Source organism: Rhinolophus hipposideros (assembly GCF_964194185.1).
Source record: "Rhinolophus hipposideros genome assembly, chromosome: 13".
NCBI lineage: Eukaryota > Metazoa > Chordata > Mammalia > Chiroptera > Rhinolophidae > Rhinolophus > Rhinolophus hipposideros.
Genome location: NC_138059.1, coordinates 62,327,262 through 62,354,555, shown reverse-complemented (window position 1 = coordinate 62,354,555; position 27,294 = coordinate 62,327,262). Strand labels below are relative to the sequence as shown.

At 39.7% G+C, this 27,294-nt stretch overlaps 2 protein-coding genes across 8 annotated transcripts in view; one reads left to right on the top strand and one right to left on the bottom strand.

Annotated features, from left to right (window-relative positions):
- Positions 1–1,479, bottom strand: part of CSPP1 (centrosome and spindle pole associated protein 1) — a 103,525-nt gene extending 102,046 nt beyond the window's left edge. For 4 of the 5 annotated variants that reach the window (XR_013994697.1, XM_081069783.1, XM_081069785.1 and 1 more), the window contains exon 1: positions 1,339–1,479. The gene's annotated coding sequence lies outside the window, so the exon portion shown is untranslated. The remainder of the gene's footprint in view (positions 1–1,338) is intronic. The other variant, XM_081069784.1, reaches the window with a different exon arrangement.
- Positions 380–17,603, top strand: COPS5 (COP9 signalosome subunit 5). 3 transcript variants are annotated; one of them, XM_081069787.1, is made up of 9 exons: positions 736–1,037; positions 3,327–3,607; positions 5,892–6,126; positions 7,048–7,176; positions 7,848–7,913; positions 8,460–8,545; positions 12,610–12,721; positions 15,595–15,743; positions 17,374–17,603. In XM_081069787.1, exons 2-9 carry the CDS (start codon positions 3,465–3,467, stop codon positions 17,456–17,458), a joined length of 1,005 nt encoding a protein of 334 aa, XP_080925913.1. In that variant the 5' UTR covers positions 736–1,037; positions 3,327–3,464; the 3' UTR covers positions 17,459–17,603. The 3 variants fall into 3 exon arrangements, with proteins under 3 accessions (XP_080925915.1, XP_080925913.1, XP_080925914.1); XM_081069789.1 differs by lacking the exon at positions 3,327–3,607 and having other exon boundaries at positions 380–1,037; XM_081069788.1 differs by lacking the exon at positions 736–1,037 and having other exon boundaries at positions 3,327–3,615.
- The last annotated feature ends 9,691 nt before the right edge of the window (positions 17,604–27,294 follow it).

The window sequence follows — 27,294 nt, the reverse complement described above, 5'->3', positions numbered from 1 at the left end:
TGCTCAAACACCTTTGTGTCCCACTCAGGAAAGCAATCAGAACGTAAGTCAGAATGATGTTAAAAAGGTAATCTGAAATCTGCTCAAAGTTTGTAACAGTTAAATTGCATTTGTCTGAAAAGTTCACTTGAGAAAAACTGTACTGGAAGCATCCTGTTTCAAATCACCCTATCTAAAACCACCTGTTACCTTCCAGAAGGTCATCTGTACTGCAGGAGACCCCAAATTGCATGTCCGCTAAGCATTTCAGCAGATATTTAACCACCAGAAAAATCAGTGTTCTCCTAGAGAGAAGAATGACGTGCAAGAAAAAAAAAAATCAGCATCTTACTGGTTGCCATGGGATTCCTTTTTGCTTGTCAACATGACAAGCCATTCTCTCACTTAAAATAGAACCTCTCTGAGGACAACTGTCTTTTTACAGACTCATGTTGGTTGCCAGTAGGCTCTTGCATTTTCCGAGGTGTCTGTAAACTGGGTGGTGGTTTATTTTAGAATTCAGTCTTCCCAGAAATCCAAGCTAAATGTCTTAACCCTATAATCTTGAGAGCCACTCTCTCCCTAAAGATGAGACCCACGGCTAACACTGAAAACTGAACTCAAAACCCAGCTTAACAATCCTAAAATGAAGGCAGTTACAAGAGGTTCTAGCTCGAGAAGCCAGGTGGAACCAGGAAAACAGCACAGAGTTCACAGGGCTGGGTGATTAAACCAATTTCACCTGCAAAGCAAAGCGCTGGGATCCGCGCGCCGGGCGCACGAGCCAGTCAACGTCAACCCTCACCCAGCACCAAGGAAGAGCAAAGATGCTCGGAAGGCTGACGGTAACAGCGGAGACCGGCTGATGGGCAGCGAAGGCACCGCTACTCTGCGCGCTGTAGGTGGCGGCCTCGCTGGAAAGCGTCAACGCGTTGTCAGGCAACCAACCAGGTCTCCACGGCACCCGAGGCGGCTGCGGCGCGGGCCCGGGAGTCAGGACCGCGTACCCAGGGCGCCGCCCAGGGCCCGCCCGGCCGCCGCGAGACCCCCGTCCACAGGTAAGCCCCGCCCCCGGGAACCGGGCACTGCCCCAGCCGGGCTGCTGCGAGACCCCCACCCGGACCTGGACACCGTCCCCGGCCCAGCAGCCACAGCACCCCAACCCCACCCGTAACTCGGACACTGCCCCTAGCCCGGCGGCCACGAGACCTCCCCCCACAGGGCGCCCCCGTCACCCTGACACCGCCGTCAGCGCGGCCGCCGCCCGGAGGCAGGATCGTCCCCAACCCCGCCCCGGGACAGCCCCTCCCGCCACACCCCGCCGGGCCGGCTCCCCACCCGCGGCCAGCGAAAGCTTACTCGGGAGCGTGGGCTCGCGTCCCGGGAGACGCACAGCGCTCCAGCGAGGACCTGCGCGATCCCAAGTGGTGGCGGTGGCCGCCTGGCGCGGGCTCCGCCTCTTAAGCCGACCCTCCGCCCGCCCTCAGCCAACGGCCGGGCGCGGCCCCGCCCCTCCCGGGCCTCGGGGGAAGGCCGCGCGGCCGGAGGCGCCCCCTGCCGCCCCGGAGGTCGTACAGTCGCCGGCGCTCGCAGGGCTCCCGCCTGCAGGTGGGGTACTGCGCCGCCGCCGCCCCCGGGTTCACCTGCCCCGCCTGAGGGCTGTTAAATGATTGCAGCCGATTCCCAGGCGAAACTGTTTCCAGCCCCTCCCAACGCCCCGAGTCCCAGCCGGCCTGGGAACAGTCAGAGTCTGGAAAGAAGAAAAGGGAGGGGTGGCAGTGAGAGAAAACTGTTGACCTCTCCAGGATCTTACTCCTCTGGTCAAGGTTTTGTCCTGGGCCTTTACTGCCAATGTCCACATATTCAGGTCACCCCAATACTAGATGGCCCTGTGCTACCACTAGAAAAGAAATCTCCGTGGAAAGTAGAACGACTAGGAGTCCTTTATCTTAAATTCCTTCGTAAGAGAGTTTTAAAGATAAATTTTCTTCAAGTCGAAATCAGTTTATCAAAACCGCTTGCAGGGAGGTGGATGCTAAAATTCTGATGTTTTTATTTTAACTATATGCCACCCACCGTACTGGGAGTGGGGTGTCCTGCACTCTGAAACTTACAGCGAAAGGAAAAACTTTGAAGGAAACAATATACTACAATGCAATGTGAGTTATAGAAGCACCTACAGACTCTTAGAGATACCGTGGAAGGAATTACAGCAGAGATGAGGAAGCAAGAGTAAATGGTAGAGATCTGTGAGCTGTGTTTTTAAAAGATGAATAGGAGCTCCCGGGCAGAAAAGTGGGAGGGCATTTGGGGCAATGCTGACCACATGTGCAAAATTCATATATGCAAAATTCTAAGGGTAACTGGAAAAAGATGAAGCGGGAGAATAAAGCTATGATGCTCTATTCTATTCTCCCATCTCCCTTTCCCCGACTCCAATAAAAAAAAGTATTGAACATCTACGCTCGGTGTCAGGGATAAAACAAGAATCACAGACCTGGTCTCTGTGGTTTAGAAGTTAGAATCCAGTGCGCCGTGGGGGAGGGGTGGGGAAGGAAGAAAACACAAGCAAATAATTAAACAGCGTATTAACTGTTGTAAGAAAACAAATAGTATGTTGAGATTAATTCGGCCTCGGGGACAGAGCTGGTTTCACGGAGCAATGCTGAAGATGAAAATGTAAACTATAAGAGCTGAGTACCAGACATTTTCCTAACACTAATAAGTCATGTTGACGTTAAGTTTTACAAACACGCCAAAGGGCATGATGGCAGGCGTCCACGACTTTCTATACCCTCCTCGGACGCTAGAGAACGCCCCGCTGGTGCCAAACCACCACCAGCCCTTAGGATTTTGCGCACATGCAGTGATTCGTCTGCCAGTAAATTAAGATGCCATGTTTCTTTCTCACCAGCACCAGAATTACTAATATCGCAGTTTTTCCGCGGACATCCTTAGTTTTCAGTCTTGCAACAAACTTTCATGTAAGGTACCTACAACTACAAAAAAAAAAACCAGTTAACCCCCAAACCCAGCTTCAGGAGCTACACGTTTTTAATATGGCGAAGGTTGAGCCTGCGCAGTACGAACTAAGAAGGCCAACTGCAGTTTCTGGCATAACGATAACATGCCCTTCTTCCGGTGCGGAAGGCTATACCATTCTCATATCCAAGCACTGCGTGTGTCCTAATACACACATATAATTTTCCAAGATAATAGGCTCTCCTTTAAGCCACAGGAAGACTCCTCTGTCTCTAACTGTTAAGTAACTGCTATTTCTAACCTCCTTTCTCGAAGGACCCCCCCCATCCCCGAATGGTCTATACCAACTTCACTTCCGGTTCTAGGTGTCATGGCTGCCTCGACAGGGTAGTGCGGCGGGTTTGCATCTTTGGTGGGGAGGGTCCGAGGCCCACACCCGGAAACCGAGCAAGGTAAAGTTGCGTCTTGAGTGTGGAGGCGACGACTTCTCCGGTGCCTCGGCGATGGCGGCGTCCGGGAGTGGTATGGCCCAGAAAACCTGGGAATTGGCCAACAACATGCAAGAAGCCCAGAGTATCGATGAAATCTATAAATACGACAAGAAACAGCAGCAAGAAATCCTGGCGGCGAAGCCCTGGACTAAGGAGTGAGGAGGTCCCTGGCGAGCGCAGGGGAGGGCAGGGGTGGCGGGGGTGGAGGAGCCCCCGGGGGAGTGGGAGCTGACGGGGATGGAGAGCTTGCTCTCTCCTGCACAGGGAGGAGGAGGAACATGCGCCTAAGGAATTTTGGTCTGCTCTCTGTACCCTCAAGTAGAGCCTAAGCCCCTCCACTGGGCTTGACTTCGTCTCCCCTTTCTGTGTCTTGAACACGTTTGCCCCCGAAGGATGGAAGAGGAAAAGGCAAGCGGTGATGTGTGTGGTCGCTTTTCAACATCCGTTATTGTACCGTATGCCACACGCTCTGCCTTGAACCCTCCCTTGTCTCGATACACACCTTGTCGGCACCTGCAGCCGCTCCCAGACTGGAGGCTGCAGCTGTCTTCAGAAATTGAGCCAGCCCAAGGATCTCTTAACTTTTGAGCCATCTTTTAGAGAGCTGTACTCGTTTACTGACTGCTGGTAATTAGTTCAGAAACACGCGAGCGTCTCCCCAGTCTCCCAAAATGTTGCTTCGCCGGTTTACGGAAACTAGAAATTGCATCACTAGAGCTGAAGGCTTTTTGCCCCTGAGCAAAATCCCTGTGTCCATGGCAGTGATGACAACTTGAGGATCCTTCACCCACAGCATTTATCCTTTCCTGAGAGCACATTTTGTAAGGGAGGGAGTAAGAAGAGCACAATCTAATTTAGAGAGAGAGAGAGAGTGGTGGTCAGCAACAAAAACCATACTTCACCTGTCTCACAGTTTTTTAGAAGGCAAGCTGTAACGGTCAGTGTTCAGATCCAGCCACGTTTATTGAGTGCTTAATATGCGTGAGGACTGACCTAGGAATTTCCATTCCATTTGCCATTTAATCCTCATGACAACCCAGTTCTATATTTTCATTCCATTTTTGCAAATAATGTTAGCAAACACGATCCAGTAACTTATTTCATGATCACACTGAGGCAATAAACTGAGCAATAGACGTAAGATCAAATCTCACTACTGTCACTAATTAGTTGATTGCCCCTTGGAAAATTACTTATCCATGTTCATTTTTTCAATCTGTAAAATGGAAATAAGGCCTATTGGTGATGTCATAAAAATATTTTAAAAGCTCTGGAATGAATGTAGTAGGGGCATAATAACCGGGTTTTTTGTTTTGTTTTGTTTTTTCTTTTCCCCAGTAAATGGAGGAGCCAAGATTTTTGTTCATGTCTTGACACCAAAACCAGGGCTCCATGTTTTTCAGTAGTGATTGACATCTGTGGGCAAACATCTTTAAAAGGTTTCTCAGAGACACTGAGAATTCTGTACAGACTGGTTAGTATGGCTGGTGGTCTGCTTACTCCTGTAGCAGGCGATGCATTCTAGGTCTGATGTAGCCTCTTAAATATTTGGGGATTATCAGCTGTGTTCACTGTCTGATTGTGGCTCTAATTATATTCATCCTAGCTGTCTTGGGCTGCATTGTTGAGATGGAAAATGCAATTTTATTCAAGAGTAGTTTAGTTCCATCCACAGATGACAAACTCTGAAATAGTGATCATAGTAGAACTAAAGCTATTAGGGCTGCATTTTTAATTTTGAGGCTGACACTACAAAAAGAAGCCTCACGGTCAATATAGTACACTGTTCTTTGAGAGTACTATAAAAGATTAATGCTAATAATACCTAACATTTTAAAAAAACTTCAGTTTGTCAGGCACTAAGCTAAGCACTTTACATACATTATTTCATTTAGTTTATTTCCTCCTAACAAAACCTCTATGAAATATCCCTATTTGCAGACGAGGAAACTGAAGTAGTTGTCTCAAGGCCACAGCTAGGACTTGGCAGTGCAAGGATTCAATCCTAGGCAGATGGATGTCAGAACCCACATTCTTCACCACTAGGCCAGAAGGTTAGTTAGGCCTCAGAATAGCTGGGCACAGCCATCCAACCAGTCAGAGTCAGAGATCTGGTGATTCCAAAATTAATGGAGAACAAGTCTGTTGAACTGGTCATGTAAATACCTCCATTTCACTTGAATAGTGTATTAAGAAATGATTTCATACTTTCCCTTCCCCCAAGGGGACCTATCCGGCAGCACTGTGACGTACATCATTTCTATCCCCCTGTAAGAACGCTGTCCTTTTCTACTTCCTTTTTCCTTTCCCACATTTCACACTCTCTCCTCCTCCCATCACTGTAAATTCCTTCAATGCATATTCATTATCTTCACACAAACTCCTTTGAAATTGTACTTTATATAAGAAAGTTAATGACACCGTGCTTCTGTTTTATAGCCACCACTACTTCAAGTACTGCAAAATCTCCGCGTTGGCTCTACTGAAAATGGTGATGCATGCCAGATCAGGAGGCAACCTGGAAGTGATGGGTTTGATGCTGGGAAAGGTGGACGGTGAAACCATGATCATCATGGACAGTTTTGCTCTGCCTGTGGAGGGCACTGAAACCCGAGTAAATGCCCAGGCCGCTGCCTATGAGTACATGGCCGCATACATAGAAAACGCCAAGCAGGTAAAAATGGTGCTCCTTCACGTTTCATCCCTGCAAGTTAGAGTCTCAGGGTGCCTTCCAGGTTTCTAAACTTGAAACTATCCTTTTTGCATGAAAGTTTACATTTTAAGTTACTTGCAACAATTTCTAGATAAAATATATATGATTTTAGCAGGGATTTTTAAAAAAATTAAGAGAGTGTATCTTAAAAGTTCTTATCACACGAAAAAAAAAATGTGTAACTGTGTGTGGTGATGGATGTTAATTAACACCCTCTGTGATCATTTCGCAATGTATACCTATCAAGTCATTACGTTGTACACCTGAACTAATACAATGTTACATGTCAATTATATCTCAAAACATTTTTTTAAATTCTCATTATCAGATGTGTGTTTAAAACTAAAAATTTGGAAATAACCTACATTTTTCTGAGTATAAACCTGATTAAATAAATTATGGCATAGCCATACAATGAACTGCTAGCCAGCCTTTAAAAAAAATAAAAACAGAAAAGTAGTTCTCTGTGTATTTACTAATGTGGCACAAACCCCAGAATATTTTGTTCAGTGAAAAAAGTGAAGAACACTGTATGTAGTATGCCATTGTGTGTGTGTTTCTCAATCTCCACATGCGAAGAATATCTCTGGAAGATAGGTGTGTAAGCATCTGGGTATAGTGGTGACGTCTGGGCTGAGAAACTGGATGGTTGAGGGGAAAGAAGTGGGAAGGGGACTGAAGGATCTTACAGGACTCGTGTCATGTTAGTTTTGTGCTCTGGGCATGTATTACCTATTCAAAACAATTTTTACCATGAAAGCAGCGTACACTATGAACTCTTCTGCATACTATTTTACCATAATACTATGTAAACAGACAAATGATAAGTGTCTCTAAGATGGAACAGGAATCTCAAGCTCCCATGCCCTCTTCATTTGTTAGGTTGGCCGCCTTGAAAATGCAATTGGCTGGTACCATAGCCACCCTGGCTATGGCTGCTGGCTCTCTGGGATTGATGTTAGCACTCAGATGCTCAATCAGCAGTTCCAGGAACCGTTTGTAGCCGTGGTGGTAAGTATTTGTACAACCGGTTTTAATTAAGTTCTTCATGAAGGTTTACCAGAGCAAACATACAGAGAAATACAAACTGTGTGGTGAGAGCAAGGCTCTGGTGTCGGCTGCCTAGGTTTGAATCTGAATGCCACCTCTTAGCAGCTGGGACTTTGAACAAGGTACTTAACCTCTCTGTGTCTCTTCTGCTACTCTGGGAGGTGAGGGTCATCACAGCATCTGTGTCTCAGTCCCTGGCACATAGTAGGCATTCAATCAGTGTTAACTGAGTAAGTCAGGAATCGCTAGAGCACCTCTTGTTATGTTCAGTGTACTAGACGCAATCCACGTTACTGTGAGGAAGGTAGAAATTGTTCTATTAAAAGGACAAAAACTTGAAAAAGAAACGAGTAAATCTTCAAATAATATTCTTAAATCGTATAATAACGAGATCTAACCTCTAAATTAACTAGGAGACATTTCTATACTTACCCACTTTATTGAACTTTTATGGCTTTTTAGTTTGGTTATTTTTTTTCCTATAATTTGGTTCTTTTAATTAGTGGGTGTTTGTGTGTGTGTGTGTGTGTGGTGTGTTATATGTACATGTGTATTTCTAGGTTTACGATGTTTAAACAAATGGAAATATGTAACGATTTTATAATCAGAAACTAAATATGTCTTTCTTGTAGATTGACCCAACAAGAACAATATCTGCAGGGAAAGTGAATCTTGGAGCCTTCAGGACATACCCAAAGGTAATTGTTAAAATTATAAATCTTTGTAATTCTTTTAATTCCAAATATTTGATTTATTTTTAAAGATATGTTACGGTTAGTATCTTGTTTTGTCCTAAAACAATTTAATACTTTTCACAAATTAGCAGTCAAATTGTCCTTAGCAAAAGACAATACATTTGTTCTACGTGTTGTTAATTTTACTAGAAAAGCAGTCTTTGTTATTCAGTTTCTGTATGCCTTTGGCATTCTTTCAGGTACCAGATAAATAAGCTAAATATACTTGTTTCCTTTCTTGCAATCTAAAATAGATATTAGCACAAGTGTATGTCACCTAAGGACAAGAAAAATGAATCTATACGCCAAATCCAGTCTTTAGCCACTAGGTGGGGTTCAGGGAGGATATAAGCAAAATAACTTTTTATTTACTTAATTGAACCTAGAATACTTATGTTCAATATTTGGCTCCCCATAATTAATGTTTCTATAAATAGAAAGCTGCATGTAAAACATAATGTTTTTACTCTTTTTTTTTTTAAATCTTCTATTTTCTTCATTTTTATTTAGGGCTACAAACCTCCTGATGAAGGACCTTCTGAGTACCAGACTATCCCACTTAATAAAATAGAAGACTTTGGTGTACACTGCAAACAGTAAGTAATTTAAAAATGCATGTGATGCCGAAATCATCATAAAAAGATCATTCAGTCCAGGCCCCTTACAGATGAGAAAAAAGGTTTAGACAAAATGCATTTCATAATATTTTTAAAATAATAGTAAGAATATATAAATTTCGAATAATGTTTGGATTTTTATTAATGATTGTTTAAATCTAATATGTTATTTGCGTTTCACACAACCATAAGCATTTTATCAATGTACAAGATATTTGGCCCGTTAATGAAATGAACAGTTGAAAGAAGTTGCATTCAGGGCCAGCCTGATACGAGCACGTCAGCAACCGTCAAAGTACCCAAATTCCACTGAGCAAAAATTCTTCCTAAACGTTTTCACTTCACAAGTTAAAGAAGCCCTACTAAAAACCACTGAATCTGTGTACTTCTTTAGTGACTCTGATGGTATGTGAATTACAGCTCAAGTTTTAAAAATGTTAAACCAATGAGGAGTGTTTTTCTACCTTCTGAAATATATCTTACCACCTGTCTTCTCACCTGGTCCTAAACCCCTGCATCTGGAGCCTGAACCAAAGCACTAGTCTTCTAACTAGCCTTCCAGCTTCTGCCCTTCACCCCTTAAAGGTCTTTTGTAAGTCAAATCATGTTCCTCCTCAGAATGACTTCCCATCTCAACAAGGATGCCGTCCCCAGTCCTGCAGACAAAACAAGATACTAACCATAACACGGGCTGCTGGTTGGATCCCTGCCACCTCTCTGAGCTCCTCCTGTCCCCGTCACTGAGCCGTGGCTCTCTCCCATCCAGCCTCACGGTTTGTCAGAGGTGCCAGGCAGGCTTCTGCCTCAGGGTCTTTGCACTTGCTGTTTCCCCTGCCTGGGACACTCTTCCTTTATTCCATGTGGCCCAGTACTTTAGACATTATCTGTTTAAGGGTCACCTTAACCGAGACTAATCATTGGTCACCCTATCTAAAATAGCACCTTCTTGTCACTGTGTGTTCCCTTTCCCTGCTTTATTTTTCTTCTTAGCACTTGCTACCAACTGGTATGTTTTTGCTTCCTTGTTATTGACCCCATTTGAATGTGAACTTCATGAGAGTGGAATTGATTCATTGCTGTATCTTAACATTTAAAACAGGGTGTGGCACATAGAAGGGTGGGCAACGCCCCCCCCCAAAAAAAATGGTGCTTAAATGATTATCTGGTGTCTCGTTTTCTCCATACCTTCTATCCCAACTTCAAGAAATACTTTGATTACCCATGTGCTACTTACTACTGCTCTTATTTTTTGTTTACAAATTCTTAGAAAATTCCAGAATTTCTAAAATAGAATTTGTAAATACATCTGGTTTTCAGTCATCCCTGACATATTTCTGAAGAAAAAGATTCTATTTTATTTTTCAGTTAGAGGTTTGGGATTAATTTGCCTTATTGAAAAGAATTTAAACCATTCCTATTTAAGAGAATTACTCCTAAGAGTGGAAACACTCTGCTGTGATACTTTCATTTTCAGAGTAACAATTTTTTCATTCACTTAAATTCAGTTGTAGTTATATCAAAAGCTTATACTTGTAATATCTACTCCACTTTTTTTCACCACCAGCAGCAGCTTTGGAAACAAACAAAAATGACCGATGTAGCCCATGCTTTCTATATCCAGACGAACTCCATGTCCTGTTTTTCCGAAATCGGAGCCTGTCAGAGAAGACCAGCTGCTTTCTAATTACCTACAATGCTAGAGCCTAGACTTTTGAACCTGGAATTGCTAGGATATTCAAAGATGTGCTCTTGTTTAGGATCAATTCCTAAATAAGAATAAACTTTTTCATAGGACAAATAAGTGGCTTAATTTATTTTTATTTCAAATCTGTAATAAAACATACTGCCAGGCTGAAAGAGCAGGAGTTTTGTGCAGACTGGTTATGGATACATTTCCTAAATTATTCGCTGATGAGTTATTATTTGCAGTTTATATTGACTTTTCTTTTTTCATTCCTATCTTAAGTCCCAGATCATAATACATACTCAAAGTCTGTTTTAAACATAGAATCTAATGAGATATTAAATATTTTTAACTTTAAAGATCCTTAGTGAAAATAGTGAAAAAGTGTTTTTTTTAAATTGGCTTGTACATTATCAGTGTTACATAAGCTTTGTTTAAAGAGTAAAATGGTTCTATGAAACTTTTTATGAAAAGCAAGCCTTGTACCATCCCAGAGGCAATCACTTAAACTGTTATAAACTGTTATTCCTCTAAATATTTACCCCAATATCTTCAAACAATATGATGATAGTGCTGCTTCTTGATTTTCAGTTCTAAGCAGTATCTATGACTGGCTTCTCGTACAGAAGATGATTTAGCTCCACGAGTAATTTTGAATGTTCTTGTTTTCAGCTCTGCTACTCAGATTTGCTGCTAATCACTACAGTTTACACAAAAAATGTCATTGCATCAGCCTATGGAATTAAAATAGTAATTACATTAAGGTGATACATAAATTTTAAAACATAAAAGTATATTATAGATGCTCAAGTTTGCATCCCCGTATTTTCCATCCTTTGTAAATCTAAATATCTCTTGCTATGCTCATCCTCTAATCTCTTTTTCCCTGAGGTATCAGAGGTACAACTCCTCCTTTCTAAAGCTGACCTTTCCATTTGAGCCCCTGCCCCCCCCCTCCCCATCCCTAACTCTCCCACTCCTGGGCCTCACTTCTTAAATACTGTCTTACATGTTTATACTCTGAATGAAAAAATAAAGACTGGGAGATTTTTGGCAATAGACATAACTTTCCTATCCTTTATCTACCACTCACCAGCTATGTGGCTTTGAGCAAGGTCTTTACTCTCTAAATCTGTTTCTCTGTCTGTACAATGGGAATAATAACTCCCTCCTTGTGTGGCTGGAGGGAAGATTAAATGAGAGTATATGTAAAGCACCCAAGACAGAAGAGGACCTCAAGAAATCCACTGCTGCACATTTCACTGGCTGTGTCTTTTCCATCTTCAGATACACACCATATCTTGATCTTGAAAAGGCCTTCACTTAATCCTATGTCTTTACGTTCTTCCTCCTTTTCATTCATTCACTCCTGCATTCGGTCAGCAAGCAGGTGTTGTTGTGCACCTGTGTCCGTCCTGCACCACTGCCCTGAGCCGCAGCCCTGCTTTTTCACACCTGCCCCGCTGCACTGGCACCCTTTGTGGCGTCCTTGCCTCCAGGCACTGCTCTAACACGTCCTGCCATGCCAGCTTCCTGAGGCACCTCTGCGGCCTTATCACTGTGCTGCTCAAATACCTCCTGTGAGTCCCAAGTACCCAGAAGATAAAAGTTTACATTTCTCAGCTTTTTATGTAATGTCCTCCACCAATTAGACCCTGACATAGCTTTCTAGGTTTCCCCCACGTAATTCTTCTGCTCTTGCTCACCTGTCCTGGTAAACTGATTGGCTTATTCCTTTCATGGCTTTCCTTTTGTGAGTCGATGCTCTCAGCCTAATGCCCTCCTTGCTCTCAGCATATCCACACCGTGGGCTCACGTAAGGGTCACTCTAAATCCTGCCTTCTCACTGGGGTTCTCAGGCAGTTCCATCAACACTAAGACTACTCCTTATCCCTAACAGTGAATTGGTAGGGGATTCACTTGAATATATGCGTTACATTATAGCATCACTTACTGTTAGTCAACGTATGTCATTTAACTTTTTGTGGATTCATACCACATCTACGTAAATGGTAAGCTCCTTTACCTTAAGGTAAACAAGTCCCTTGTGTTTCTTTGTGTCCATTCATGTACAGAACCTAATGAGATACTTAAATATTTATTACTTTAAAAAATATATATTTTCCAGACATTTAACCAAATATTTCTTGCTATCCCTGATTATAAACTAGGTACCTTTGGAATCACTGGTAATTCTTTTAAGTGCTTTAAGGACCTACTTTAAAGTTTACTTTTCCAAAAAGCAATAGGTCCTAGTTAGGAGATATAAAATGTAATTCACTAAAACTTGGCCATAACTTTTATATGATATAGTTGAGTATGTTTTCTACTTACTAAATTTGTGCTTTTGTTTTCATAGATATTATGCCTTAGAAGTCTCATATTTCAAATCCTCTTTGGATCGCAAATTGCTTGAACTTTTGTGGAATAAATACTGGGTGAATACACTGAGTTCCTCTAGTTTGCTTACTGTAAGTACTGTACTTGCAAGGGATGCATTTGAATTTTATCTAAGCTGCATGAGTTGTTTAATATCGGAAACTCTTTTTTCATCGAAGGGGCTGTACCTGACTTGGCTAAGACAGCAGGGCTGGGGTCAGATTCTGGTAGTAGGCCAAGCAAAGGTCTGTCGTGGACCACTGAGACCAAGTCTAAATGGCAAACATAGTAGCAAAATGCGGGTGAGATCTGCCCCTGCCTTAGAGACTTACAGAGAGAAAAGCACAAATCCTGATTTGTGTTGTGTCAGGTATTTCACGTAGGACTCTGGTTACAAGGGGCAGAAGACGCAACCAAACTGGCTTAAGCAAACAAGAGAGTCATGTAAGCTACAAAATCCAGGAGCAGGGCTCAGTTCAGCCTCAGCTAAGTTTGCATGCAAACAATATTATGAGGTCTTGGTCCTTTTCTCAGCTTTGACTTCATGTCAGTTGGCTTCAGTTTTAGATTTCATGTCAAAGCAAGATGGCAGCATTAGCTTCAGACCTCCTAGCCTCTAAGTTTCACATTCAGAAGAGAAGATCAAGGCGCGCGCACACACACTCACACACACACAGACACTTCTGGGCAAAGCCTCACTGTGTCTGAGCTTTGCGTAGGTCACATGCCCATCCGTAAACCTGATCTGGGTCGACGGAGTGAACACCATGAGTGGCTGGGCCAAGGCCAGGTGTTTCACTACTGGGCTGGGGTACAAGAAACTCTTTCAGGAGCACAGGGACTAAGAAGAAGGAAGGAGCTGCCCCAGAAGGAAATCAGATTATCATTATCTTAGAGCAGCAGATGGCAGGGAGGGAAGAAAAACAATCACTGAATATATTTTCCAATATATCATTAAAGCCTAACATACTTAGAAGGATATTTATTTAACAAGTTTCTATCTATTCTATCTAGAGCTTAGCCAGGAACAGTAGGCCGCTTCACATAGTACAATGCAGCATTGGTTAGAACCACAACATTTGGAATAAAATTAACTCTATTCAAAACAACTCTGCCGTTTTAGTAGCTGTGTGTGACCTTCACAAAGTTGTTCAGTGTGACTGAGAGCTTTTCTTGGGCTCAATGATAATAGTACCTACATCAATAAGTATATTGAGAATTAAGTGAAATACTTCACATAAAGCAGTTAGCAAAATGCCTGGCATATAATAAAGCCTCAATAAATTATTTTTTGTTATTGTTTGGTTTATTGTATTCAGGGGAAAAGATGCTACCTGAGCATATTTACTATGACTTTAAAAGTTATTTTCTGATTTTAAGAAATTAGTTCCCTATATTTAGTCTCTGTGTGTTTGAAATGTAATTGACGTCATTTTATTACATTTTAATAGTATAACTGTTTCTGCCATCCTGTTTTTCATTGCTTGAAGTAAACCTTCAAATATGAAGTGGTCTATAAACCTTAGGGTTTTCTCCAAATCGGGGGTGGGGGAGCATGTATTGGTGTCCTAAACCATTTAGATCCAGACAAAGTGAATATAATTGCATCTTTAAAAAATATCTTAAGTTTATAAAATCATTGGGAGAGCTGGTAGCATTTTAAAGGGCTCTCTGTAGTAACTTTGATGACGGCAAATAACTCTTTATGTTTGCTGATTGAACTGTTTTTTGTACACTGTCTTACACACCGAGCAGTGGAATAACTAATTGTTGCCAAATTGTGTACTTAATCTTCATTTTCTTCTATTGAAGATACAGGAAAGAAATGGAATATGTACTTCACAATTCATCTTTAAAACATTTTTTGTTTGTTTTACGCTTCTCTTTTATTAGGAAACATTAAAAAGCAACAACAACAAAAAAGCGAATAGCCACACATCTCAGTAACAAAGATCATTCCTTTGTGTTCTCAAGGCTAATAGGTTAAGCACCTCACAAAGGCAGTTCTCCCAATAGGGTTTAAGGATGGGAGCTGTGATGGGGAAAGGAGCTTAGGTCTCCAGCCTCAGACCTGGAGGAGAGGGACATAATTGTTTTGTATTTTAGACACATTTTCAAAAAGATGTCCCATAAAAATCTTTTTTTTAAATATTATCGTAAAGTATATATGTATGCAACTATTAAAATTTTTCTTTTTAAAAGGTATGAAACAGACAAAACAGTATATAGAAATATTCCAGCAGTATATAAGTATATATAGGTGTGCATATGGGCATCCAGCATATATTTAATACTCTGAAGTATAACTGGTTATAGTTAGGTGGAGGAATTGCATGTGTTTCTTCTTTATATTGCTTACATTTTCCAAATTTCTTGCAATAACAGTTTTATAAACAGGAAAGCTAAAACAATGCTATTTTTAAAACATTGTCATAGTATTAATTCTGGATGTTTAACAAAAAGAAATAACAAATTTAGCTAACAATTTATTAAGCCTTTAAAAGGTGCCTTGGGCAATGCTACGAGCTTTATATGTGTTACTTAATCTTCACTGTAGCCGTAAGGTAGCAATTCCCTCCTCCCTCCCCATTTTTTTCAGAAGCCTTAAAGGCACAGAGGAGCTCTCTCACAGGCTCCCAACTGCTCTGCAGCAGGACCAGAACCTGGACCCAGATCTGGCAAAGCCTCTCCTTGTAACAAACATTAGATTTCAGCAGTCAGAAAGAAAATTTTCAAATTTAATCTGGAAATTATAAAAGGGGGAAAACTGCACTTGCACTGCTTAAACTCTGGAATCAGTTTTTGTTAGTTTAATTTGATTTCTTAATTCACTGACTATTCACTTAGGTTTCATAGTGGAATTCTTTGTAAATGAAATGTTCTACATAGAAGAAATTAGTTTACCTTAAAATTGTCGAATGGTCGGCTTGTATCATGTACTGACACGGTACCGTTTTCCCCACAGAACGCAGACTATACCACTGGTCAGGTCTTTGATTTGTCTGAAAAATTAGAACAGTCAGAAGCCCAGCTGGGACGGGGGAGTTTCATGTTGGGTTTAGAGACACACGACCGAAAGTCAGAAGACAAACTTGCCAAAGCTACGCGAGACAGGTAAGAGCCTCTCTTTTTGTTTCAGGATTTGCAAATAACAGTAGGATTCAAATTCCTTATGGTGTGACTTACTTATAACTTAGAATGGTACCCGAACTTCTTGGGACCGGTAAGAGTTATCACATGCAGGTTTTAACTTTGAAAATTTAGAAGATATTAGGTAAGAACACTAAAGGCTTAAAGGGCTGGGTAACATTATAAAATACTCCCAGTCACTTTTTCTAGGTTCAGCTGTGACAAAGAAAACCAGTCGGTCACTGGATCTTTGGGGGGGTGGGGGAGGGGAACTTTGGCAAAAGAATGTCCTAATCTATTCTAACTTAATTGTCTTCTGAGGGATTAAAGTAGGAGTTCTTAAATTTATCAAATTTTAAATTTTTATAAAGTTTTAAACCCCTAAATATCATAGTAATGATTGTATCTCTGTTGTAATTCTTTTGAAACTATTCTTTATACAGTAATTTTTAGTATCCCAAATTTCACTACCAAGATTTGTTAGGAACAAACTCAGGATATGTTCTCTGATGACTTGGGAAATAATTACGTTGCTCTTCAGATGCGCACAGGACTGGGAAGTCTACGCACATAACATGTACTTTCACAAAAAATTGAATTTTAACATAATTAGGGACAGAGCAAGGGAAAACTATGTTGACATCTGTATAAACTGAAACCTGAGTAACCATTTTAAAAAAAACCCGGACTGCTGGATAGGAAAGAGAAGGGAGGAGGGAAGAGGAAGCGTTTTAGGAGCAGAAGCCCTCTTGGGTTAGAATCACCTCATTCCTTTCTCCACAGGTTTTCAAAAGGTACAGGTAGACCTGGTAGCCTGCATAAAAATTACTGTTTCCTTTGACTCTAGGTCTTCTTTTTGGTAACTGCCCTGAATGTGAGTTTTTGCTCTTCTGTCTGTGATTTGTAATTTTATCTACGTTTATATCTCAATTTCTTATGAAGCAAAAATGTCATTATGGGAATGCCCCCAGTTATCTAAGTAAAGTAGGAAGGACAAAAGTAACAGGACAGAAGTAGAGAATTTTCCCTTTTTTGGGTAACTTTACAAGAATTGCATCTCTTCTGATTATTGGTGGGTTGTTACCGTTTTTTGCTTTTTGTTTTTTTATCAATTCTAAAATCTAACTCTTTCACCCCCTAACCTAATTTTGGTTTTTAATTGTTTGGAGGATGTTTGTGATTTTTTTTTTCAGGAAAAAAAAGCATAGGACTCTTTAAAATCATTTTTTAAGTTAATCTAAGTAATAAATAATAAGGAGTAACAGATTCTTATGTAGTATTGGAATCAATATGAGTTACATATAATTTCAGTCACCTTTGAAACAGAACTTTTCCCAAAACTGCTGACAAGTAACAAAATTAACTTAAAAATTATGTCAAATTTTACATTGTCATTCCTTGTGAAGATGCTAGTAAGTAGTGAAGACATGCAGACGGCTAAAAATCACAAGAGGAAACTATAAATTGGTGTGGTTTGAGGAATGTGAATAGAACAGAAAATCATTGGGGGGGTGCAAGGATGGAAATTGTGGGGGGCGGGCTTGCATGTTTGAAACAGTTTTCAATTCAGTTCTTGTGACATTATGTGATGTGGTGTGTTTTTTTTTCTTTTCAGCTGTAAAACTACCATAGAAGCTATCCATGGATTGATGTCTCAGGTTATTAAGGATAAACTGTTTAATCAAATTAACATCTCCTAAACCATCACTAAGTAGTACTTTTGCCTGCAAGCCAGTATGTGAAAAATACTCGAGTAACACATTAAAACCAGGTACCAAAAATCTGTTAGAAGTATAAGGTGCTCTGAAGTGTCCTGAACATTAACACCCTGTAATAAAACTCTTCAAAATGAAATTGTTCTTTCACTTTTTTGTGTGTGGGAGGGGTTACAATATTTTTCTAGTATCCTTTAATGTTCTTGAAGATGAGGGAAAGAAATATTTATTACAACCTTTCTTTTTTTTAGAGTCTTGCCTATCTAGTGAAAGAATTTCATCATTTCACTTGCCATACTGATTATCACCCACTTTGCAATGTGCCTTATACATTAAGTCCTCACTTAACGTCATTGATAGGTTCTTGGAACTGCAGCAAAACGACGTATAACGAACCCGATTTTACCACAGGCTGATTGATATAAACAAGAGTTAAGTTCCTACAGCGTCTCATCAACATTTTAATGAAACAACGTTGAATGAAACAGTGTTATTCGAGTACCTGCTGTATCTTCTTTTGCCAGTCCATTAGTAAAACAATATAATTTAACATGGCATTTTTTGTGCTCCTGTGAAACACTGACCAAGCCACACCATAAATTATGATCCTGAAAATCAAATAACTTATTTGAGACAGAGCCTAGCACAGGTTATCTAGTCATTCAAATATTCACTAAGTGTCTTTACTGAACCAGGCCCAGTTTTACTCTCTGGAGATACTCTGAGCAAGACAGACATGGCCACTGACCTCACACAACTTGCCATGGGGGCTAAAGCTAAGTTAACAAGAACCTAAATGTATTGCTATGAAGGGAGAAATAAGTGTTGGAAGCTCAGGAAAAACATGCCAGAGGAGTTACACAGGTAGGCTTCCGGAAGGAAGTGCCTGACATGAAGCTGAAATTTGAAAGACAGGAGGACAAGCCAAAAAGCGTACTGGGGAGGCAATGACTTTTACAAGCAGAGAGGACAGCAGTGTGGAAGGTCAGCAGCAGAGAGCGAGAACTTACTGTGACCTTCGGAACTGAGATTTGCTTACTCGAGTGTCGGCCGACTGTGGGGAGTAGCGAGAGACGACTAACAGGAGGAAGATGGGGAAAATCCTGCAGGGGCCTGTTGGACTATCCTCCCAGTGACAGGGAACTAGTCTTAAACGGCAGAAATGTGCTGGATGGATGTTTCTAGAGTGCTATATTCAGAGAGTGGAGTAGAGGGCTGGATGAGATCAGGTGACATGACCTGTGGGAAACAGTGAAAAGAGGGCCCAAGAAAACAAATTGTAAAATGGCCGAGGAAGAGGAGACCACAGGAGCAGAGAAGTAAGAACACTTGAAGAAGTGATTTACCAGCCTCTTGACATGCTGCCAAGAGGTCAAGGAAAACAGCTTAAAAGTATTCCATTAGATTTAGCAACGAGGTAGTCCGGTAAGATGAGGAAGCCAATTATCATTAGTATCCAAGTACTTTCTCGGACACTTGATGATATATTAGCATTTCGGTCTAGTTTTAAGTAAAAAGCAGCACTCCCAGTTTCAGATGGCTCAACCTGACCTCCATGTTTGTGCCCTTTTAAAAAAATCATGACTGACCCCAACAAGCAGCCAAAATCTGTGTTTACTGCCACAACCTCAGTGACACCAACACATTGAATCATTTAGGACACTGACAAGCTCTTTGACGTTTCTTTGGCAGACGTGATGGAATGCTTAAGGTTTTGACATGAAGAGGAATCATGGAAATCACCAAGAAAACACTGGCGGTTTTCATTCCAAGACTAGAATACAGTTGTCCACATTTAACTTGACATTGGTGAGAGAATCAATTAAGACATCTTGGTGTGATGGAAAATGCCTATGGTAACAACAGAATTATCAGGAAAAGCAAGCTTTTCAGTCTTAGCCTCATTGGGCTCATTGTGATAAGTCTCCGTATTGCAGTTCTGATGCCAGTGCTTACACAATCAGAAGAATTTGTCGGCTCACCTAGCTCCACAGAGCCCAGAATCAAACGTGGTTCAGGTGTAGTGGGATTAAGCTTCCTACCAAGCTTCTCAGCTTTGCCCTCCGCGTCTTGACTTAAACCTAAAGCTGATTCACCCAAACTGGCTGCACATCACACCATCCACTTAGGGTGAAAGAGCTGCTTATAACTGTCAAAACAGGCTCCCACTTCACTCTGATTGGTCTAACTTGAGTTGTGAGCCCACCCTTGGGATTATATATAGTGACTGCTTTAGACCAAATAAGGGCCACCCCTGGAGTCAATAATATCTAAAATACGTAACTGCTACACTGAGAGGTGAAATGGATAATACAGAGACAATCAACAATGTCCCCTCTATCCCCTCTACTCATTGGTCCAGCCCAGGCAAAAGTAGCCCCAGAAAGGAGTATTTGTGTTTTATTGTAAATGCAGTTACTTTATTTCGAAAACAAGATCCTTTACAAGTATTTTTAAAGTGCATCTTCAAGTGTTAATGTACTGTCATAATCACTTTTGGTATAAGTGCTCCAATTTACATTATAGAGTTTTTAGGAAATCAGGGTTCAATTTGCATCCATCATTCAAAAACTAATGTATTGGGGTTACCTTTTCCTGCAAAGTATTATCTTACAGCCGCCTTGAGCTATTCAGGAGCTGAAAAGGCCATTTTCTAAATGAAGTCTGTTTTTTGTTCAGTTTCAACTTTTTTCAGAGATAATTTCTCAAGCTCTTTGGTGATAATATACAGGAAATGTCAATCGTCATTAAAAACTTGATCCCAATGTCCAAGTAATAAAATGAGCCAGAAGCACAGGCTAAAGAAGAGATGGAGAGAGGTCAGTGGATATAGAATGGGGACGGACCAGTTCAGGGTACAGCAAGATCCTAGAATCAAGGGTGTTCCAAATTTTCCAGGTTGTTTTAATAGCCCAAGGTCCGAGTTCCAAACAATTCAACAAGATTAACTTAGGTATAGTTGAGAATGTAGACATTTAGTACTGCTTTTTAAGTTCCGTTGTCCAGTTATATGAGCACTAAATTCTACATGTTTTATTTGTTGATTAACAATAAAACACCACACACGTTATTTTCAAATCAGTTGTACAGCCGAGAACAAAGAGCCAACAGGAAGAGAAACCATTTGGGATCCATTGTTTCTTAATTTGGAAAATCAACTCTAAAACCAAATATCACGTGCGAGCTTCATTTGAGGGATCTAGCCCGAAGACTGTTGTCACAAATTAGTATGACTACCTACTTAGTATGCAGGATTTTGAAAAATCACTGCATTGCACAATAGAATAATAAACTGCCCATAGTACGGCCACTTGAAAATAAACACAGACAGGCAGAAGCATTAGTAACTTTACAATGAAGCAGAGAAACTGTTTGGGAGTTGGAGTGCTACAGATTGCAGAGGTTCAGTTTCCAAAAACCGTCTGAGAGTGATGAGGTACAGATGCAGAAGTCATGCGTGCAGAGAAGAGTTCATTTATATTGCTAAGTCTGCACTGTGTCCACGTGTAGCCGAATAAACTGAACTGAACACAGACTGTGGAGTTCCAAGGTTTCTTTCTATATTTCTGGATTGTTTTAACTCCAAAGACACATACATTGGTGAGCAATGTGGGGGGCTTTCCTGTTCTGAGGGGGCTGTTGTGGAAGATAGGAAAATGTACTACACAGAATAATGGCTCTTTTTTGCTCATCCTTGTAATGTTAAACAAAGAAAGATGGTTATGTTCAAATTATGATGAGGTAATTATTTCACTCACTGTTTATTAATCGATGTGTCTATGTCATTGAGTTTGCAAAATACGAGTTAGGAAATTGAAAATCTGATTGTGCGTTCTCTCAGTTTGGCATGTTTTCAATACAAGTTCCAACTGCAAATAAATATACTTTTGGGGGGCCAAAATGCTAGTTTAAGGACTTCAGGTAACTTCTGAGGTAATCAGTTTGTAAGTTTCTAAAGGTTACTAAACCTTTTGTCCAAATATTAGTAGAAGAAATACCATTCATCTTTATAAATATCAAGTTATGATCTACTTATTTTAGAAAACTAACAACATGAAATGCAGGTCAACTGTAACCAGATTGGCATACTTAAACTTTTGATCTCAACAATCAGAATATTACAAAAATGAAATAAGGAACTCTGTCATTTCAGGTCAAATTTGGGAGGAAACAGCTCAAATCATAGCTTGATAACTAACACCAATGATTAATTGCTTTTTCAACATGTGCATTATCTTGGTGCCAAAAATTATGGAGCGATTGCCTAACAAATTGGAGAGTCCCTGATGTCAGTACTCATATTTTCTTTGGATTATACTAAGCAATTATGCTAAACTTTCTAATGACTGAGTAAAATGGTATTCTGCCTTAGGGCACATTTTGATGAACTACAGTTGTACATTTCATAACCTAAGAGGCATATGCAAAAAGAAGTGTATTGTCTAAGAATAGAGATCTGTAATCTTTATGTTAGATTTTAGAAGATTATAAATATCCATCATATAATTATGAATATGTTTACCATTAACAGTCATTACTTTAAACTACTTACCTTCCTTCCTGAAAAATTAGTTGGTATAAATTTGTCTCCAAATGAATGCTTAATTTAAATGATTCATTTTTGTTCCTAGAATTTACTACATCATACTCCATCCTCATATTCAACTTATTATTATTATTATTATTATTATTATTATTATTATTACTGGTGATGATACTAAATAAGTCCTTTAAAACATGTGTGTGTTTAGCTTTAATATTTTACTTCAATTCCTATGTAATCCACCTATCATTTCTGCATGTGTTTCCATTAAACTTGAGGCTATTATCTGAAGATTCTGGGCTTAAATAAAGTAACACAAATTAAACTGAATAAGAAATTAATTTATAATCTTATATATGAGGACACATCACGTTGAATAATTACAACCATCTAAAATGTTCCATAGCTTCAGAGAAGTTAACGTATATGCCACTGATGTGAGAATTATACATTAACATCACTTTTTAAGAGATTATTTTTAAACTTTCTGACTAGGCTTAATATTTAAAGTAAAACACTATATCACTTAAAACTAAGGAACTATGAACTACAGAAATGGTAATTCATTCAGACAGATATCAACATTACAGGCTTTTAATTATCCCAAGATCTAAAAATAATGTATTGACAAGTGCTAACCTATTTCAGTGAAGAGCAAAACTGAAACAAAAGCTGTATTAATAAGAGATTTTGAAGCACACATAGAACTTACATTTTCTAACTGTCAGGCTCCTGCTACTAGATTTCTAAGAGTATCTTTAAATATCCCGCACATTAATATCACACACACTACAAGAACATATTTCAATCGAGATTTTGAATTTCAACTTTTATAATAAACTGGCAACTGCTCTCTCCTTCAAACTCTAAATATAATAAATTTCATTTTTTTCTATTAACAAAGGAAAATTTACATTCTGCCTAAGAGTTAAATACCGCTATATATCAAAATCCCAATTTCTCACTGTGGGCTCAAGGCTGATCTGCTTCCTGCTTTCCTCTCATTCCATTCTCCTCCTCACCACACTTCATCCACACTGTCTTGAATCCTTATGCTCATCCAGCTCTTGCCCCTCTCCTCGCCTTCAAACTGGCTGCTTCCTGGGCCTGGAACACTTCCTCACAGGCTCTCACAAGCCTGGCTCATTCCTCCAGTCTCCGCTCACATTCTCCTCAGAGAGGCCTGGCCTGTCTCCCTCAGCTCAAGGAAACACTTCTTCCTTTCCCTCTTTCCTCCCTACTTCTACACTGCAGGTTCCCTCTATTTGTTTCCTTCACAGAATGTACCACAATCAGAAACTATCTTGGTCACTGATATATTTACTTTTTCACTGTCTTACTAGAATGTAAGCTCCACGGGGGTGGGAACTTGGGCTACCTTCTGCATCCCCCGCGCCTTGAACAATGGCATATGGCAGGCACTCAGAAAATATCTGTTCAACGAAGAAACAAATGCAGTGGACGGTTCAGTTTGCTTTTAAGAAACGTTAACAATATGTGTTTTTAGAATGACAAGATTAAATGGGTTCCTGCCTTTTTTACGGGAAACTGACTTTTGTTGCACTGTTAGATCATTATAAAATGAATATCATTTCCCCAACTTCTTCATAGATTTAAAAGAAATTTTAAAAAACGGGTTTTTCAATTGTTCAATAAAGTTTCTCTATTGCAGAAATGTGCAAATGGCCACATACTAGTAAAAAAGGACCAGCCATTTTCAAAAACAAGCATAAAGAAGTGAAACTCTTTTCAAACAAGCTGATCAAAAAATGCAGACAAGAGCCAAGAAAATAAAGCAATTAAATACCAGTATGCAGATATATAAGATGTTTTCACTGACTTTAACAAATTATTTTGAAAGATACAAGAATAGAGTATATTACATTGCTAAGTTTCACTCTCAGCCTCAATCCATCACCAACTAATTAAACTTTTGCTGAACTTATTATTGGCCTGATAAACTTAAGCAAAGTCTTAAATCTCTATTACAAGACAGAGGTTCCCCACCCTTGGTTCAAAAGACAATTTAAAAAACTTCTAAAACATAAGCAATGAACTGTTCCTGAAACCTAATCTAAACTTTTTCTAAAATTATAAGTCCCTTTCTTGCAAATGCTCCCTGCAAGACTCACACTAAAGTGTTAGACTCTTGACAGTAGATGTTTCAGAGATAAAGACAAAACATTATTTAATTAGAAAATCAGTGACAATGTTTGCAAAAATACTTTTCAAAAAACATATTTACTCTAAGATATATTCACTGTATAAGTGTGACTTTAAAGTAAGGAAACTGAGTTTCAGCTTAGACCCCTTAATTTACATCACATCTCATACATGCTATATTTATTACAATTTGACTCTCTAGTGGAAGGTAGAGATAAAGCATTTTAGAAGAAACTTTCTGTACATTAAAGATCATAAATTTTTTTAAATGAAACTTGAGAAAGTCCTTCCATATCCATTCTTAGTAATGAAGAGGACAGGGAGAGACAGCTGGGTTTGAAAGTTTCCGAGATTAAGTGAACTTGATTTGGTGACTGAATGTGGGGGATCCAGTATGTGAGAGAGTACTGGAGATGGCTTTTGGACTCTACTTTGGGGAGCAGAGTGGACTGTGGGAAAGACAGAAACTAGAGGAGACAGATCAGTTTTGTGCAGGATAGAAATGAGTTCAGTTTTTGACAGGTTCACTTTGCAATTCCTCTAGGAATTCATATCCAGCTGGAATGAATGTCTAGCAGCCAGTTGGATGGATATTCCTGGAACTCAGGAGAAATACTTTGGATTGTTTTATGTATAACCTATGTAATAGCATTACTGTATTTAATAAATGCATAAATTAGTTACTAAGGTAAGTTTTTAAAAAACTATTTATTGGTACCCATATTTTGTATATCATGGCAATAATTAGAAGGCCATGAAGCTCTCAATTAAATGCTCATCTCCATGATACAGAAATCAAGATTCACACCATGAATGGAAACTGCTTCATCCATAACCAAAGACCTTCCTTTATATTGATACTTCAACTGGCAGCTTCTATAAATGAATATTTTCATTTCATCTAAGCTGCAACCTCCTACAGTGACTCTCATTTCTCTCCTCTGAGCTCCACTCAGAATGTCCTATGAAAATGGAAATCATCTCTTCCAAAAAATTGAAGAAGAGACAGTACTCCCTAACTCATTTTATGAGGCCAACATTACCCTGATACCAAACCTGGTAAGGATAATATTTAAAAAATAAATTACAGACCAATATCTCTGAAGAATACAGATGCAAAATCCTTAACAAAATTCTAGCAAATCGAATTCAACAATGCATTAAAAAGATTATATCACGACTAAGTGGGGTTCATCCCCAGGGCACAAGGATGGTTCAACATCCGCAAATCCATCAATGTGATACATCACATAAACAAAATAAAGGACAAAAATCATACGATTATGTCAATTGATGCAGAAAAAGCATTTGACAAGATACAACATCCATTTATGATTAAAACACTTAATAAAATAGGTATAGAAGAAAAATACCTTACATAATAAAGACCATATATGACAAACCCTCAGCTAATATCGCAATTAACAGTGAAAAACTGAAGCCCTTTGCTCTACATTCAGGAATACAACAAGGCTGTCCCCTATCACCTCTGCTTTTCAACACAGTCTTGGAAGTCCTCGCCAGAGCAATCAGGCAAGAGAAAAAAATAAAAGGCATCCAAATTCAGAATGAAGAAGTTAAATTGTCACTCTTTGCAGATGACATGATGCTATACATAGAAAACCATAAAGACTCCACTGAAAAACTATTAGAAACAGTCAACGAATACAGTAAATTTGCTGGCTACAAAATCAACGTACAAAAGTCCATTGTATAACTATATACTAACAATGAAATCCCAGAAAAAGAAATGAAAAAAAAACAATTCCTTTTGCAATTGCACCAAAAAGAATAAACTACCTAGGAATAAACTTAACCAAAAATGTGAATGACCTATATGCTGAAAATTATAAGACATTTTTAAAAGAAATTGAAGAAGACACAAACAAATGGAAAGACATTCCGTGCTCATGGATTGGAAGAATCAACATAGTTAAAATGGCCATATTACCCAAAACAATATACAGATTTAATGCGATCCCCATCAAAATCCCAATGGCATTTTTTAAAGAAATTGAACAAAAAGTGATCAGATTTGTTTGGAACCACAAAAGACTCCGAATAGCCAAAGCAATCTTAAGAAAAAAAAACAATGCTGGAGGTATCACACTCCCTGACTTTAGCTTGTACTACAGGGCAACAATAATCAAATCATGGTATTGGCAGAAAAACAGACACATAGATCAATGGAATAGAACTGAGAACCCAGAAATAAGACCACATAAGCTCAGCTCCAGGTCCAGTTGCCGTTTTCTAGATGCAGGGGGCACAGCCCACCATCCCTTGCAGGAGTCGAACCGTCAACCTTGTGGTTGAGAGGATGCATTCCAACCAACTGAGCCATCCGGGAGCTCAGCAGCAGCTCAGCTCAAGGTGCGGTGTTCAATTTTAGTTGCAGGGGGTGCTGCCCACCATCCCTTGTGGGACTCGAGGAGTTGAACTGGCAACCTTGTGGTTGAAAGCCCACTGGCCCATGTGGGAATCAAACCAGCAGCCTTCAGAGTTAGGAGCATGGAGCTCTAACGGCCCGAGACACCGGGCCAGCCCTGGACAGATAATTTTTGACAAAGAAGCAAAAACATACAATGGAGAAAAGACAGCCTCTTCAATAAATGGTGCTGGCAGAATTGGAAAGCCAAGTGCAAAATAATGAAACTGGACTGCTATCTTTCATCATGTACCAAAATTAATTCAAAATGGATCAAAGACGTAAGCATAAGACCTGAAACAATAAACTGCAAAGAAGAAAACATAGGTACTAAACTTATGGACCTTTTGTTCAAAGAGCATTTCATGAATTTGATTCCAAAGGCATGGAAAGTAAAAGCTAAAATAAATGAATGGGACTATATCAAACTTAAAAGCTTCTGTACAGCAAAAGAAACCATCGACAAAAAAAAGAGGCAACCAACTGAATGAAAGACAATTTTTGCAAACAGTGCCTCCAAAATAATGTCTAAAATATATAAGAAACTCATACAACTCAATAACAAAAAGCAAACAACCCAACTGAAAAATGGGCAGAGGACCTGAAGAGACATTTCTCCAAAGAGGACATACAAATAGCAAATAGACATATGAAAAAATGCTCAACATCACTAATCATCAGAGAAAT